Source organism: Pelophylax lessonae, assembly GCF_965119305.1.
Source record: "Pelophylax lessonae genome assembly, chromosome: 5".
Classification (NCBI taxonomy): domain Eukaryota; kingdom Metazoa; phylum Chordata; class Amphibia; order Anura; family Ranidae; genus Pelophylax; species Pelophylax lessonae.
This window is the reverse complement of record NC_138772.1, coordinates 525,014,750-525,031,905: the sequence shown is the minus strand read 5'-3', so window position 1 is coordinate 525,031,905 and position 17,156 is coordinate 525,014,750. Positions and strand designations below refer to the sequence as shown.

Genomic DNA, 17,156 nt, shown 5'->3' with positions numbered 1-17,156 from the left:
AAGGATTTTACGGTAAGATTTTACAAAAATCCATTTTTTTTGTCTGTGTCCCCATTGGAGAGCCTTACCATCAGGTCCTGCCATGAAGGGGCATATCAATAAATACTTGACTTGCCTTAGGTTAGGCTAAGATAGAGATTTTCCCTGCATGACCTGCAGTTAGCCTTTAGGTCTCTTTCACGCTTGTATGCTGTAAAAGCATCCATGTATAAATAAGTTTATGCCTGGACATTTAGGGTGTTTTCACACTTGGTGCGATTGCCTGGTCCAAACCCGAGATCGATTGCTCCCCCCTCCCCCTGCCCCCGATGGACTGTGTTCACATTTGATTTTTGTATCCGAACCACGGTACACTTGTGTACTCATGTTGCTTGGCAACCGCTGTAAACGAGAAGGTGCCAAAATGGATAGAATTGCTTGCTTTGGTACGATTGCGTTCTCATCAGAAGCGAACCGTACTGGAGTTCACATGAACCGTACCCCAGACCACCCTTTTTAAGTGGACTCGGGTACGGTTCGCGGGTGCGCACCCGAGTTCAAAGACAGTGTTCACATCATCAAAAAGAACAGAATTCTGACGTCAATCGAACCCGGGTCCGCACCAAAAGTGCTAGTGTGAAAACACCCTCAAAGTATTTTTTTTTTTTTTTTACCCTTTGGGAAAATTCCAAAACCCACTAAATTGCATCACAGCTTAGGTCAACTTTTAATCTTGATTTCTTTGAAGTTGTCCCATGAAAGACATATATCTTGCATACACAGTGTACTATAGCTATCTCTAATTACATAATGGTCACCCATCCTACTTGCCTATCCTGTAAGGCCTGCCACTCTTTCGGCATAGTACTTAGACAGTATTAGTATTTTTTTCTTTTTCCCACTCTCTTCCTGTTTTGTTGGCAACCCAAAATTGAATTTTCCTTCACTTTCAGTCCAAATGATAGAGGTCACCAGGACAGATAGAAAAAAATCTCCCTGGCGGAGACACAGACCGCAATTAAAATCTCACAGGGGTTATTACCCCTCACCACTCTAAAAGAGAAAAAAGTGTTGCCTTTAAATACACTTTAAACCACTTAAGCCCCGGAGGATTTGGCTGCTAAACGACCAGGGGGTATTTTGCGATTCGGCACTGCGTGATTTTAACGGACAATTGCGCGGTCGTGCGACGCTGTACCTAAACGAATTTGGCGTCCTTTTTTTCCCACAAACAGAGCTTTCTTTTGGCGGTATTTGATCACCTGTGCGATTTTTTGATCACGCGCTATAAACAAAAAAAGAGCGTCAATTTTGCAAAAATAGCAATATTTTTCCCTTTTTTTATATGAAATTCCCCCCCAAAAAAATGTAAAAATCAAAATTTTTTAACATTTTCGGCCAATTTGTTTTATGCTACCTATGTTTGGTAAAAAAAATCGCAAAAGCGTATTTTGATTGGTTTGCGCAAAAGTTATTGCGTTTACTGACTAAGGGAAAGATTTTTGTCATTTTTGTTGTTTTTTTTTTTAACGCGTAATGGCGGCGATCTGCGATTTTTTTTTTTTTTGCGGTACTGCGACATTGGGGCGGACAGATCGGACCCTTGACTGACATTTTTGACACTTTTGGGGTTACCAGTGACATTTCTACAGTAATCAGTGCTATATATATGCACTGTTACTGTAAAAATACACTGGTAGTGAAGGGGTTAACTTTATTTGAGAGGGAGGGGCTGTGTGTGTCCCTAGGGGCGTGATTCTTACTGTGATTGGCTGTGGCTTCAGCTGTATGCAGAGTGATCAACGGATCTACATAGTAGATCCATATGATCAGCTCTCATACAGAGGGGAGAATGACAGGCAGCTTGTTTACACAAGCTGCCTGACTTTCTCCCTCTCCCCCGCCGATCGCAGAGTGGCCGGCGGACATCGGGTCCGCCGGTCACACGCGCTGGGGGGTCCGTGACCACGCGGGAGCGCGCCTCCGGCGGCGCGCGCTCGCTCCCTAGACCCTCACAAGCTAGTGACGTAGCCCTACGTCACTTTGCCTGTGAGGGGCTGACCGCCGACGTAGATCGGCGTGCGGCGGTCGGCAAGTGGTTAAGTCAAGTTTTGCAGTTGGGTGGACAAATCCTTTAATAAAAATTCATTCATTTCAGTTACATGAGCCATCATCATATGCTGTTCATAAAATGATGTCCAAAGTTTGATCCTTTTTCCTTTCTCTAGGATTCTCAGAGCAAACAAGGAGGGTACAGCATGCACCAGCTGCAGGGTAACAAGGAGTATGGCAGTGAGAAGAAAGGATATCTGTTGAAGAAGAGTGACGGGTATGTTGTAAATCTTTACAATGAAAATTCTCAAAGTATTAGAAAAACTATCTCAGTAGTTTATTGAAAATTTATTTATCCTAACAATCAAATTAGAAGCTGCAGAGTTACAAATTACTAACTTTCCCCGAGTGTCAAGTGAATATATGACCACTGCCTGTACGCATGGAATCACAGCTCAGGATTTAGACTGACGGCTACTGCCTGCCAAAAAGTGATGGCACTTCTGAGGATGTGGTTAACAATACTTTTTAAAGCAGTAGTAAACCACAAAACATTTTTTTTTAAAATGGGCCCCTGCAGGATGTCATAATGTGCTAGTATGCACCGCATACCAGCACATTTATTACAGTCTTGCATTACAACGAAGCCCTCCAGCAGCACACTGTCACTGCTGATAGGGCTTCCATCTTCACCTAATCCTTCCTTTTTGGTTCGCGGGCTCAGGTTGTTTGAATGGCAGAGCGTCACTGATGTGACTCCCACGCATGCGCACAAGAGTCATGTCTGAATGGACGACATTGTCCATTCTAAGCTCAGTGCGTATACACCGGCGATGTCACCAGCTGCTACTAATGTAATTATCTCCTAAACGGTACATTTTTAGGAGATATTTACTTTACTTACAGGTAAGCCTTATTATAGGCAAAAATTACTCTGGTGGCTTTATCACCATTTAATATAGGTTTACAGATGTATTTTTAGGCTGGACTTAAAAATGGGAATGCAAGTGTTAGCGGTACCTGCAGTAGTGATGTTAAATGGAATATAGCTTTCCTTTAAAAGCATTACAAACTTTCCTACCTTGCATTTTTCACCTGTATAAGATGGACATTGATCCTATAATTTCATGGTGTCATATGTTGTCCTGTATTCACAGCCTGTAGCCAAGTGGATCTTCACGTTCTTGTTTCAGCTGTTTCTGTGTGTGTGTTCAAACATAGGATGTGAGGCATGGCACTGTACAGGTTAATACATTATCTCTGTCTGTAGTCTGAGAACTGACACTTCCTATGAAGAAACAATATATATCCCACAATCTCTAGGTTTCTCAGTCTAGCCGCTATATACAATATATTGGCAAAGGTTGGTGGACATCTGACCGTCACACCTACATGAACATATTAAACATCTCATTCCAAAACTAGGTGTGTAAAATCAAGCACATAGCCATACACTCTCCGCTGACAAACCATAGCTTACAAAGACACTTTAGGCATTTTTTGTGTCAAGCCTGTTTGAAAAAGCTTTGTGGAAGGCCCTTCTGTTGTCCCTGCATTACTAGGTCTCTGTGTTACAAAGCCAGCTCCATGAAAACATTGTTTGGTGTGGAGGCACTGAGGTGGCCTGAACAGAGGTCTGACCTCAGCCTCACTGAACAACTATAAGATGAAGGGAAACTCAAACTGCAGGTCAGATCTCATCAGAACCTGACTTCATAAATGGCTAAATGGTAACAAATTCCCACAGACACGCACCAAAGTACTGTGGAAAGCCTTCTCATAAAAGTTGAGACTGTTAGATCTGCAATGGGAAGCCCATTACATATTCATTCCCATGGTTTTGGTATGGGATGTCTAACAAGTTTATTTAGGTAGGATAATCAGTTGTCCACAAATTTTTGGCCATCTAGTGTAGCACCTCAGGATCTTACACTGCAGGTCCTCAGTTGTAGTTTTCACTCCCAACAACCTCTCAGGAGAAAAGTGAGCACCATATTAGTGACAACACAAAATCCTTCTCCAAATTTTTGATCTAAGGCAGCAGAGCCTTAGATCAGTGGTCTCCAAACTGTGGCCCAGGAGCATACTTTTTTCTGTTCCTTGGGGCGGTATTTAATTCACTAACGCCAACAATGAGGCATCATTTCCCCCACTAACACCAACAAAGGGGCACAATTACTCCCAATGACCCCAACAATGGGGTACAATTCCTCTCACTGACACAACAAATGGGGCCCAATTACAGCAACGATGGGACGCAATTCCTCTCACTGGCACTAAAGATTGGTCATTGTTTTCTCCCATCGATCCCAAGACATTTTTTACTCCCAACGGTCTTAGTCTGGCCCTCCTAAAGTCTGAAGGATAGTAAACTTGCCCTTTGTTTAGAAAGTTTGGAGACCCCTGCCTTCGATGATCTCACACTGCAGGTACACAGCTGTTAAGCTTTAGAACAGGAGTGCCCAGGTACAGTCACATGTCAAGTCGTGCATTGTTATTTTTCCATAGAAACACAAGCCAGAAGGCACATTTTTACCTTGCTGGGTGCTCTAGATGTAGATCCAACATGTTCTAGATGTTCCCGATCACACTTTCTAGCTAGGCAGCGCAAAATAACAGAAGAAAAAAAATCTGGGTGATTTTCGAGTAACCTTTGATAATTACTAAAGGATAATAAGCTACATTCTGGGAAATGGAGCAGAGATCACCTGTGTACTTCAGGATCAAAATTCCAGGGTGTAGTGAGCATATGAAGCTAATGGGTCTTTTGTTTTTACCTGGATCTTTATGCTACTATATAACTGTGTAATATCTTTGTTTTAGATTAAGAAAAGTTTGGCAGAGAAGAAAGTGTACAGTAAAGAACGGAATCCTGACAATATCACATGCCACTGTAAGTTATTGCTGAAGCTCCCTCATTTCTATGTACAACATCTCATCTTCATAAAATACAAACATAAAACATATGCCTTTAGATCCCCTATAGTAAGTTGTATATTTAAAGTATATATGAACCTTACCTTGTAAAATAACCCATTCAGTCTAAAGTAGAAATTAAAGACAAAACATATATATATATATATATATATATATATATATATATATATATATATATATATATATATTGTATGTATGTGTGTATATATTATGTATGTGTGTGTGTATGTACAGTGGGTACGAAAAGTATTCAGACCCCCTTAAATTTTTCACTCTTTGTTATATTGCAGCCATTTGCTAAAATCATTTAAGTTCATTCTTCTTCCTCATGAATGTACACATAGCACCCCATACTGACAGAAAAACACAGAATTGTTGACATTGTTGCAGATTTATTAAAAAAGAAAAACTGAAATATCACATGGTCCTAAGTATTCAGACCCTTTGCTCAGTATTTAGTAGAAGCCCCCTTTTGATCTAATACAGCCAGGAGTCTTTTTGGGAAAGATGCAACAAGTCTTTCACACCTGGATTTGGGGATCCTCTGCCATTCCTCCTTGCAGATCCTCTCCAGTTCTGTCAGGTTGGATGGTAAACGTTGGTGGACAGCCATTTTTAGGTCTCTCCAGAGATGCTCAATTGGGTTTAAGTCAGGGCTCTGGCTGGGCCATTCAAGAACAGTCACTGAGTTGTTGTGAAGCAGCTCCTTCGTTATTTTAGCTGTGTGCTTAGGGTCATTGTCTTGTTGGAAGGTAAACCTTCGGCCCAGTCTGAGGTCCAGAGCACTCTGGAGAAGGTTTTTGTCCAGGATATCCCTGTACTTGGCCGCATTCATCTTTCCCTCGATTGCAACCAGTCGTCCTGTCCCTGCAGCTGAAAAACACCCCCACAGCATGATGCTGCCACCACCATGCTTCACTGTTGGGACTGTATTGGACAGGTGATGAGCAGTGCCTGGTTTTCTCCACACATACCGCTTAGAATTAAGGCCAAAAAGTTCTATTTTGGTCTCATCAGACCAGAGAATCTTATTTCTCGCCATCTTGGAGTCCTTCAGGTGTTTTTTTTAGCAAACTCCATGCGGGCTTTCATGTGTCTTACACTGAGGAGAGGCTTCCGTCGGGCCACTCTGCCATAAAGCCCCGACTGGTGGAGGGCTGCAGTGATGGTTGACTTTCTACAACTTTCTCCCATCTCCTGACTACATCTCTGGAGCTCAGCCACAGTGATCTTTGGGTTCTTCTTTACCTCTCTCACCAAGGCTCTTCTCCCCCGATAGCTCAGTTTGGCCGGACGGCCAGCTCTAGGAAGGGTTCTGGTCGTCCCAAACGTCTTCCATTTGAGGATTATGGAGGCCACTGTGCTCTTAGGAACCTTAAGTGCAGCAGAAATCTTTTTGTAACTTTGGCCAGATCTGTGCCTTGCCACAATTCTGTCTCTGAGCTCTTCAGGCAGTTCCTTTGACCTCATGATTCTCATTTGCTCTGACATGCATTGTGATCTGGAAGGTCTTATATAGACAGGTGTGTGGCTTTCCTAATCAAGTCCAATCAGTATAATCAAACACAGCTGGACTCGAAGGTGTAGAACCATCTCAAGGATGATCAGAAGAAATGGAAAGCACCTGAGTTAAATATATGAGTGTCACAGCAAAGGGTCTGAATACTTAGGACCATGTGATATTTCAGTTTTTCTTTTTTAATAAATCTGCAACAATGTCAACAATTCTGTGTTTTTCTGTCAGTATGGGGTGCTATGTGTACATTCATGAGGAAGAAGAATGAACTTAAATGATTTTAGCAAATGGCTGCAATATAACAAAGAGTGAAAAATTTAAGGGGGTCTGAATACTTTTCGTACCCACTGTGTGTATATATATCATAAATACCTTTTTTACCCACTTTTTTTTATATGCGATCATATACCCTCTATTTTCGCCTGCATAAGGAGCTCAGATAGCTAGGAGAGGTGAAACAGCAGAACACTGATCTTCCCGGTGAATGACTGTGCATTGAGGACGTGTCTGAACAAGTTTAACCATTGGAGGAGAGCACACTAAGTTCTCATTACAGCTAGAAAACTGACCATGGCATCTTCTCATGCCTAATGTGGTCCGTTTTTCATAGGAAAGCAGAGGGACTGGCAGGAACACCAGGGATTTCACAGAAAGGAAGCAATACAAAGAGATCGGGATACTTTTTTATACAAGTACATGGTACAGCAGGTACATATCCGGAATATGAAATGTTGGGTTTACATATTACTTTTTTGTGTCCATAAAGAACTGAGAGCCTGGTGCTGTAGCGTTCTGTGTTGAAAAGTCAACACATTTACAGAGTTCCTTATAGTGATGACAAACTGTATTTTATAGTAAAACCCTAGCTCCACATTTTATCTCCCTTAAAATAGTTCATTTGGACCACGCTGGCCCAAACAAACTATTTACTATACTAATAGGTGTGCTTGCTGGGCTCACTGTATTAACTCTATGTAACCTCTGCTACCTACAGGTAACAGAGTTGTGTTCTGGCAGCGGGATGGGAACTTCCTGTCCCACTCCTGGAAGGAAATAGTCAGGCTGAGCGCTGCACAGCCATTTACGGGAAGCTTTACATTCTGTGAATAAATACAAAGCTTCCTCTGATTGGCTGAGGCATAGATGGGTTGATGACATCACAATCTCCGCCTCAGCTTATCAGAGTAAGCTTTGTATTCATTCTTGGAATACAAAGCTTCCCATGAATAGTTGAGCAGCGCTCAGCCTGACTCTATTTTGTTCCGGGAGTGGGACAGGAAGTTCCCGTCCCACTGCTGGAACACAGCACAGTATACTGAGGCTACATACAGTTACTAAGGTGTGCCCAGCAAGCGCACCTGTTCAGTTCAGTACAGTGCAGTAAATGGTTACAAACTATTTAAAGGGACAGTTAGCCCCGGTTCACACTGATGCGATGCGAGAAACGCATAAGATTTGCTGAGTTTCTCTGCATCGAATCACACCGCAATCACATTGTGTTCATGGGATCTGCTGCGTGTGTCGATAAATGTTAATGACCCCATTTGCAGGTCACAGAATGTAGTGCGTTCGCCTGAACCGAATCACGTGGGTGTGAACACCTATGCAATCTGATTCCAGGGAGACTAGGGAAAAAAAAGATCCTGAAACAATTTAGTGCAGATGCGGTACGATTTGAGCCATACAAAATGAATGGGCTCAAACTGCACCACACAGACATCGAATGTGATTTGCACAGGAATGCGGTGCCATTCTTGTGCACGAATCACATGCAATGTGCCGCATTGCAGCAGTATGAACCTAGGCTAAATGCAAAGTTAGGCTTTAAGCTTCATGCAGGTATAAACAACACAAATAAATGAGCCATTTCACTTGATAACAGCCTTATGCAGTCCCCTTCACAGCAGAATATCAGATGGGGAGAAAGAGAGCCAATCAGGTGTGCTGTATGCAAATGTCTTTGCGAGGAACATACTTTTAAGCAGAGAGGGCAGGAGGAGAAGAGAGATGACAGAAGCAGAACTGACCGCATCGGTGTTCTGCTACTCCTTCAGTATCCAACCAGCTGATTGGAGGTGGAGAGAGGACACCTTCAGTATCCAACCAGCGGATTGGAGGTGGAGAGAGGACACCTTCAGTATCCAACCAGCGGATTGGAGGTGGAGAGAGGACACATTCAGTAGCCAACCAGCTGATTGAAGGTGGAGAGAGGACACATTCAGTAGCCAACCAGCTGATTGAAGGTGGAGAGAGGACACCATCAGTATTCAACCAGCTGATTGGAGGTGGAGAGAGGACACTTTCAGTATCCAACCAGCTGATTGGAGGTGGAGAGAGGACACTTTCAGTATCCAACCAGCTGATTGAAGGTGGAGAGGGTACACCATGGCCCTAAGAGCAATTAGATGCATAAATGTTTACTTAAAAAAAAACACAAACAGGAAGAAGCCATCATTACCATTCAGATAGTATCCCTAGTGGGAGCTGGAACACATGACACCCATATTGCAAGGCATACATGCTAACTAGTAAAGCACCATACTGGCCATTTGTCAACTCTGTGGGATGGCGTCCTCAGTGGAAAAAGTAGCTTTATTCCTGTTTTGCCATTACTACAAAATAAATCTGGTGATAGACCCGTATCACATGTTTTGATGAAAATATATTTACTTGATGAAGCAGATTCTCTTTGCCATCACAAATCAGCAGCTGACAGGAATTGGCAGACAGTTTGGAGCTGACAACAATTAGCCAGTCACTCAGACAAGTCAGCATACTAATACATTCTGTCTAAGCAGCTGCTTGCGCAGATACCATGCGGAGAGGTCCTGGAGGAGCCTGTTACTCCTGGCTTTTGTCTGGTGTCACAATAATGTTCTCAGCAACAATTTAGTGGCGGCACAAAATCGCACTCACTCAAGGGGTGTGAAAAGAAGTTTTCTAACACTTATTTGCAATTTACACTTGCTTCCTTGCCTGCAACACTTGACGTAATGACCTGTGTGTAAGACACAAGAATCCGTGACTATGCTCATTTGTCAGCTTCTGTTATATGCAATCTGGGACTTCCCAGCATCTGTTCAACTACAAGTCCTGTGATCCCTCCAAAAAATGGTAATCTTCCAGGGACTTTGCAGCCAGTAGTTACAAGAAAGAAAGTGTAACTTCCATCTTTTTATCCTTTTACCTTTTCTAAAATCTTTTTGTGCTGCTTGAAGGCTCCTTTCACCCAGGTGGCCAAGGGGTGGTAAAAACAAATGCTTGACAAGTGTTTATACTGCCTGCCTACAAGCAGACATGGTGCTCTCAGATGTGTAAACATTGCAGGCCTGCAGACACTTTAATGCTTCATGCTGAGTTGAACACGTGGCTCCGCCTGTCAATCTCCCATGTTAGAAAATGGGACCGCACCACTGTGTGGCAATGCCGAAAAAGAAAAAGGGCACCAGGAGATAGCAGTTTATTTATTTCAGGTACTTATATAGAGCTGTCAATTTTACGCAGCGCTTTACATATACATTCATATCAGTCCTTGCCCTCAAGGAGCTTACAATCTAAGGTCCCTAACTCATATACATACACAGTAGGTCCAATTTTTTTTTATACAGGATCCAAGTAACCTACCAGCATGTCTTTGGAGTGTGGGAGGAAACCGGAGTATCCGGAGGAAACCCACGCAGGCTCAGGGAGAACATGCAAACTCCAGGCAGGTAGTGTCGTGGTTGGGATTTGAACCAGCGACCCTCTTGCTGCTAGGTGAAAGTGCTAACCATTACACCACTGTGCCACCCACAGTATTGTCTCCTGAACCCCTGAAAACACTGCTGCTAGATTAAAAGAAGCCCAGGTCAAACTTCCTGGCAGTTAAATAGCAGTTAAAAAAATAGCATATTGGAATGTTTGGAAATACAATTTTTTGGGGATTCAGTAAATTCCCCCAACTGCTTAAATGAGTCATCGCTGAGGTGAACAGTCATATGGCTGCTTGGCTGCACTTATTGACAAGCTCTGGCAGTTTATACTACATTTTTTGTGAAAGGTTTCCCTTTAGTAAGACTTGCCACTGAAAAGAAAATGAAAAAAGGCACTGAAAAAAAACAAAAAAAAAACAGTAATATTGGCGGGGGGAACCGCAGTGCACAGCAGGGTACCCAAGCATCCAGCACATTTTGTTGGATTCTGGTTCAGCTGATGTGGTTGTACAAGAGCAAAAGAGGGTGAAGTCACTTTAAGGCAAATTTTAGGGCTCATTTACAAACACCGTGTTTAGATGGTTATAGTTTTGTACGCATCTAAATGCAGCACTATAGGAATCAATGCACCATACACTCAGCTGTATCTACAAATGAAGATGCGCATCGCATTTAGCGACATACAAAAAAAGAAAAAGGCAGCTACGCCTTTGCCCGTACATATCTGCAGATTTTACACGTGTACGTGTGTAAATCCATATGCGCCTAAAGTCAATAAACGTATACACATTATCTTATGCGAACTCTGCCAGCAAGAACCTGTTTTTCATACAGAAAATGTGTATATGCCTGTGTTAATGAAGCTTTAGGACTCATTCAGATGAGCAATGGGACCCATCCTCTGTGCCGAGCCGCTTTTTCTCTTTTGTTCATCGACGGACACAGCGCTCCATAAATCATACCTACTGGGTTATATTGCCTCCTCCAGGAGTAGAACTAGGCAGAACAAAAAACACCTGGATATACCCATGGGCCGTCCTTAGCTTGGTATATAACTCCCCTCTCTGCTCTAGGTAATCAGTTTTAATCCTAGTAAGGACCTAGGCTCCCGACTGGAATCTCTGGTTCTAGCAATTTTTTTCCCCTTCCTTACATCTGCTTTGCTTTCTCTATCATTCATTGACAGACGCAGCTTCATATCTTCTTAGCCATTGGGTTATGCTCCTCCCATCAGGAATAGGACACTAGGCAGGAAAAGGCTTTCGCCACGCCTATGGGGTTGTCCCTGCAGGCATAACCCCACAAACTCTGCTTCAGCCCTCAGTTTGTTTCTGCCTAGTTTAGGAGTAGGACCTAGTTCCCTGCTGGGACTTCGGTCATAGCTGTTATTTTTTGGGAACCTTTTTTTTTTTTTTGGGTTCAGGCTTATTCCCTGAAGGGTCAGGTTCCTCCTTTCCCGGTGAAGGCGCATTCTACTAGAGCTCTGAGTGCCTCTTGGGCTTTTCAAGTTTGCAAGGCGGCAACTTAGACGTCAGTGCACACGTTTACAAAATTCTACAGGGTAGATGTGTTGGCATCTTCGGATGCCTCTTTTGGCCGCAAGGTTTTGCTGGCTGCTGTTTAAAAGAGAAAATTTTCTCTCTTTGAGAGTGTATGTTTTTTCTGGGTAAGCTCCAGTTGTTCCTGGTTGAGCTCCTTGTTACCTGGTTTGCTACTTTTAGCCTTTGGAGTATTCTGTTCTTTTTTGCGTTGTTTTTCTCACCCCTCATGAAAATACTGCTTTGGGATTGTCCCAATGGCTAAGAAGATATGAAGCTGCGTCTGTCAATGAACGATATAGAAATCTGGATTTTTGACTTACCGTAAAATCCCTTTCTCTGAAGATCATTGACAGACGCAGCACCCACCCCTCTAATTATGAATGGAATGGGGTTGTTGTCTTTTAAGCACTGCTTGCAATTAAACTGAGGGCTGTAGCAAAGTGTGTCGGGTATGCCTGCAGGGGGACAGCCCCATAGGTGTGGTGAAAGCCTTTTCCTGCCTAGTGTCCTATTTCTGATGGGAGGAGCATAGGTTGAATAAAGCAACCATGATCCCAGGAGAGGAGTACCCGTCCTAAGGACTCGGCTGACAGGAAGGCAGAGGCTGTGGCACGCAGCATGTTTACGGCATTGCGGCCAGACTTTTCTTCAGCCCTGGTTTCTCATACCCTAACTGAATGGGCCAAGCTTTTGCACCAGGGCCTGGGGAGTAAGCAGATCCCCGCCAATTATGTTGATTTAGCGGACCATTTGATCCATGGGCTGCAGTTTATTTGTGATGCTGCTTTGGATACAGCTCCTGTGCTGTCCAAAGTTTCCGTTTCAGCAGTGGTGATAAGATGCGTGCTGTGGCTTAAGAATTGGTCTGCAGACCAAGCCTTTAACCACTTTAAGACCGGAAGGATTTTCCCCCTTAACGACCAGGCCCTATTTTGTGATTCGGCACTGCATTACTTTAACGGACAATTGCGTGGTCGTGCGACACTGTACCCAAATAAAATTGATGTCCTTTTTTTTCCCCACAAATAGAGCTTTCTTTTGGTGGTATTTGATCACCTGTGCAATTTTTTTTATTTTTTTGCGCTATGAACAAAAAAAGAGCGACATTTTTGAAAGAAAAAAAAAACTATTTTCCACATTCTGCTTTGACATTCTCAAAAAAAAAAAAAATTAAAAATCTAATTTTTTTTACATTTTAGGCCAATTTGTTTTCTGCTACATGTTTTTGGTAAAAAAAAAAATCTCAATAAGCGTATTTTAATTGGTTTGCGCAAAATTTATTGCGTCTACTAACTGCGGGAAAGATTTATGTCATTTTTATTGTTCTTTACTAGTAATGGCAGTGATCTGTGATTTTTAGCGGGACTGCGGTGGACAGATCGGACCCCTAACTGACATTTTTGACACTTTTGAGGGTACCAGTGACATTACTACAGTAATCAGTGCTAAAAATATGCACGGTTACTGTAATAATGACACTGGCAGGGAATGGGGTTAACCTTGTGGGTGATCAAGGGGTTAAATGTAAGCCTAGGGGAGTGATTCTAACTGTGGGGACGTGGCTTGTGAAATGACCATAGAGACATGTGATCCTATATAGAAGGATCACATGGGCTCTATGGTCATTGCAGGCAACAACAGCCGACTGTCCTCCTCTCTCAGCGGGGAGCGATCGAGTGTGTCAGGCTGCAATCAGAGCCGCCTGACACAGGAATCAGCTTTCCCGCTGGCGAGTGGGGGCCGGAGGGCGCCGCCGGCGCGCACTCGACCCCTTGCTTCCCGTGCGCGACCGATGTAGACCTACGTCCGTTCACGCAGGAGAGCCACCCTTCCACAGTAAATCTCCTCCTCAGCCCATAGAAAATTATTTTGTGCTTCTGAGATAGAAAATCTTCCCCCGGAGCTTCCAAGCAACCATGGTCTGGTAAGCCTTGAGCTAGCTTCTCCTGACCAGCAGACAAGATTCCGTCCGCATGAATGTCTGCCCTCACCCATTATTGGGGTAGGGGGACATCTTTGTTGGTTTCTGGCCCTGTGGACTTTTGTGAGCGTCAAGGAGATCTGCGATATGTTTCTTTTGGGGGTAACAATAAAGGGGGGCAAAGTTTGTTCTTTTCAGGTTTTTTAGGTCCTTAGTCTCCTTGTGCAGTTTTAATTCCCACAAAGGTTCAGGTAATGTCCGAACTACCTAAGGTCCACTTTATCCCTGTCCAAGGAGTTGAATTACCTATGTCTCTTTCTAATTCTGACCAGGGTGGTCCTTCCTCTTTTGGTGGAAATTAATGGGGCTTGGAGCATAGAAATTCACTCGGTGAGCGGAGAACTTAAAAGCGCATTTGCGGATATTGAAGGACTGAAAAGTACAATGCACAGCTCTTTTGTATAAAGAAATCCTAGCGTGCTCAGCAACAAAGAGAGAAACAGGCCAGGCCTGTATCGCGGTTGATGTCAACAGAATCAGTTCTGCTCCAACACAGGGATCTTGTTTATTTATAGTCAGAAAACAATGGTTTACAATGGGAGGTAGTGACTATACAACACAACCAATCACAGACGTGTATACATTCAAAAGTTCAATAGAAAAGGGGAGTATGTATGTATGTATGTATGTTAATGGACAAGCTGAGCTGTGTGCATGAGTTTCCAGCCGTTGGGTGCAAGAGGAACCATGCACTATTGCGAACAATGGGACCGACGTGTAATGGCCGCCAAAAACCATACAATGGAACTAGCATGTATTCTCATGAACGTGGCTGCGTCAATACATACGCATGCACTCCCGTCATAACCACCTGTTAGAGTGAATCCTATATAATATAATTCATAAAAAACATATTTTATAGTGCTTATGCTACTGTTCCAGTAAATGAGACTATATCTACAAAGTAAATCGCAGCAGTATTTCAATCATGCGGATTGAGCATAATAGAAAGCTACTTGCCATTATCCCAGCTAAAGGGCAGATACTTATCAAAACTGTTATAATTCCACCTTACAAACGCATCTCCACCAGTAAATACCGGGGCCCCGGCTGACTGATGTACATTTGCGCTGCGGACTTCGCATCGCACTGCCATAGATTCGGACCAGCGTTTGCTCGTTAGGTAGCCGCTCAGAGCGCCTGTCGTTTGGGAGATCAGGCGAGTGGTATGCAGTCTCCACTTAAACGAAGGTTTGCACAACTACAGGTCTTTCCTCAATGCCAGTTAAAGCCATATTCGCTGCACATAGCGAATAAAGGTAAACTGACACTGGGAGACATACTGGCAATTTAAATAAAACAATTCCTGAAAAATGTCAACACAAATAATTTTAAAATTTCCACAGCACTCTGGACAACTTTTTAGAAACCACAGGCCGTGATTTACCAGCTGCTGTCACACAGTTCTCTCTTCCCCGATCTGCATATAGGTTCTGTTTTCTGGTAATATCCACCTTCAAGACAGTTCTGTTTGCACAGTCCTCCATGCAGCTCCTTTAGCAGGTTCGGCTCCACAGGACGATACCGAAGTTCGTGACGAGATCACAGGTTCAAATCCTCTGGCAGATGCCGCAGGTATCCAAGTGCCACGGTAAGGACAGTATCCTCCTAGGCTCAGGCTTCTAACGCAGTTCCTGCGAGGAATCAAGAGCGAGGATCTTCTCATCATCCTGGGGAGCCGTAAACGTCTCTTCAGGGCGTCCTCTCTACCATGCTGCTTTACAGTCGCTGATTTTAATGGCTTAGCCATTGAAAGCCAGGTACTAAGGGATAGAGACAAAGGAAAATAGGTGCACTTACTAAATGGGAATAAAAGGACCTCTGCAACAAAATAAGCCCTGAACACTGGGTGCAAGAAAATGTATATAAAAGATAAATGTGCTGTCAAAAAACGAAGATAAAGTCTTCACCTGTGTAAACAAAAGCAAAGTGGCTACATAACCCAAAAACATTCAAAAACAAGTAACACGAGGTAATGCAGGTTTTTTTTACCTTCATGCATATAATGTATTAAGGTAAAAAACCTTCAGCCTTTACAACCACTTTAATCTGAAATGTTCTGTAACACATACAGTACTAACCAGTCCATGTAGCAGCACATTACAGTTAACTGGATTAGATTATTTTATGTTGCCGCCCCTTTGCACATCATTAAAGTGTGGGAGTTTCGTGCTTTTATGCACACATTTTCAGCCGTCTCTGTACTTTATCGTATTTTCTCCTGTAGCGTTTTATGTTTGTTCGCCCTCCCCTAGTTTTTTTTACACGTTGATTTTGTTTTCTTTAATCACTCAGTGTTCCATACAAAGCTTGCCATTAATTATGCATTAACGGCACACCGCGATAATAGACTTTAACGCACAATTATGGTAACAGCCAGACTCCTTAACCAATAGGTGATTTTTCTTTCCAGTGTTTAAATGAGTACCTGTCAAACCACAAGCTGCAAGCAAATAGTAAATGCGTGAGAAAATAAATCAGTCTCAGTGCTGCCTCTTTTACCTGGTAAAAATGTGAGCTTAAAGTGGAACTTCACCCATAACAGTTTGACAACAATTAATGTTCTTTAATAAAAGACGTACATTCCACATTAATAATTATGCTACCAAAATCAGTGTGTGCTGTAAAATTCTGGAGGCCGCCATTTTGTTAAAGCCCAGAGTTGTCACTTCCTTACTAAAAACTCTTCCCCCTCTCAAAACTCTCCCTGTCTGGACTCAAAAACTGTGTCGCCTTCTGTAATTACAAAAAATAGAAAGCAACTGAGCATTTTCAGAGCAGGGTAAGAGGGTATTACTGGATTTTAAACAGTATAGGCACTTTTATAATGTTTTACATAGCTATACCTGCAAAACTGGCCAGTCTGAAATGATCCAACATGACTAAACTTCCACTTTAAAGCGTTTGTTACCCTAAAAACAAAAGCAGATACTGTTTCCTTAAAGCATGTTATACAGTACAGTGCTTGTGCTGTGTAATTTGGCCCCCCGTATAACCTAAAAAACCTGTCTGATCCTGCCAGTTTCTACCCTCCCCCCTGTAAACTGACCACCGTATATCATGGCTACTGAGCCCTGACACAGTGGTCAATGTACGCGCCTCCATCATATGCAGCCCTGCTCTCTGTCTCCTGTGTCCTCCTCCCCCCTCCCCTCTTTGCCTGTCTGCTGTGTCAGCACCCGCCCCTTCACTCCTGCTGCTGCTCATATTTTTTATAAAATAATCCCATCCACTCTGTAATATAAAATGAAGTGCTCTTTACCTATATCAGAGCGGCTCCCAGCCATCACGTGACCCCTTGGCTTTCTCGCCTCTCTCTTCTCCTCCTCACCGGCTGCAGTGCTCGGCCCCGCCCACTGGAGCTGTCAGCCGGGCAGAGAAGAGAGTCGGGGAATCAGCTGATCCTTGGATCTGCTCTGAAATGGGTACAGATCTGCATATTTTTTCTAAAAGACAGG

The 17,156-nt window shown here is 43.2% G+C and overlaps 1 protein-coding gene across 1 annotated transcript in view; it reads left to right on the top strand.

Moving 5' to 3' along the window:
- The window catches only part of ASAP1 (ArfGAP with SH3 domain, ankyrin repeat and PH domain 1), a 488,930-nt gene that overhangs the window by 379,924 nt on the left and 91,850 nt on the right, over positions 1-17,156 (top strand). The window contains exons 12-13 of the mRNA XM_082257784.1: positions 2,208-2,308; positions 4,855-4,924. Coding sequence (XP_082113910.1) covers positions 2,208-2,308; positions 4,855-4,924 — 171 coding nt within the window. The remainder of the gene's footprint in view (positions 1-2,207; positions 2,309-4,854; positions 4,925-17,156) is intronic.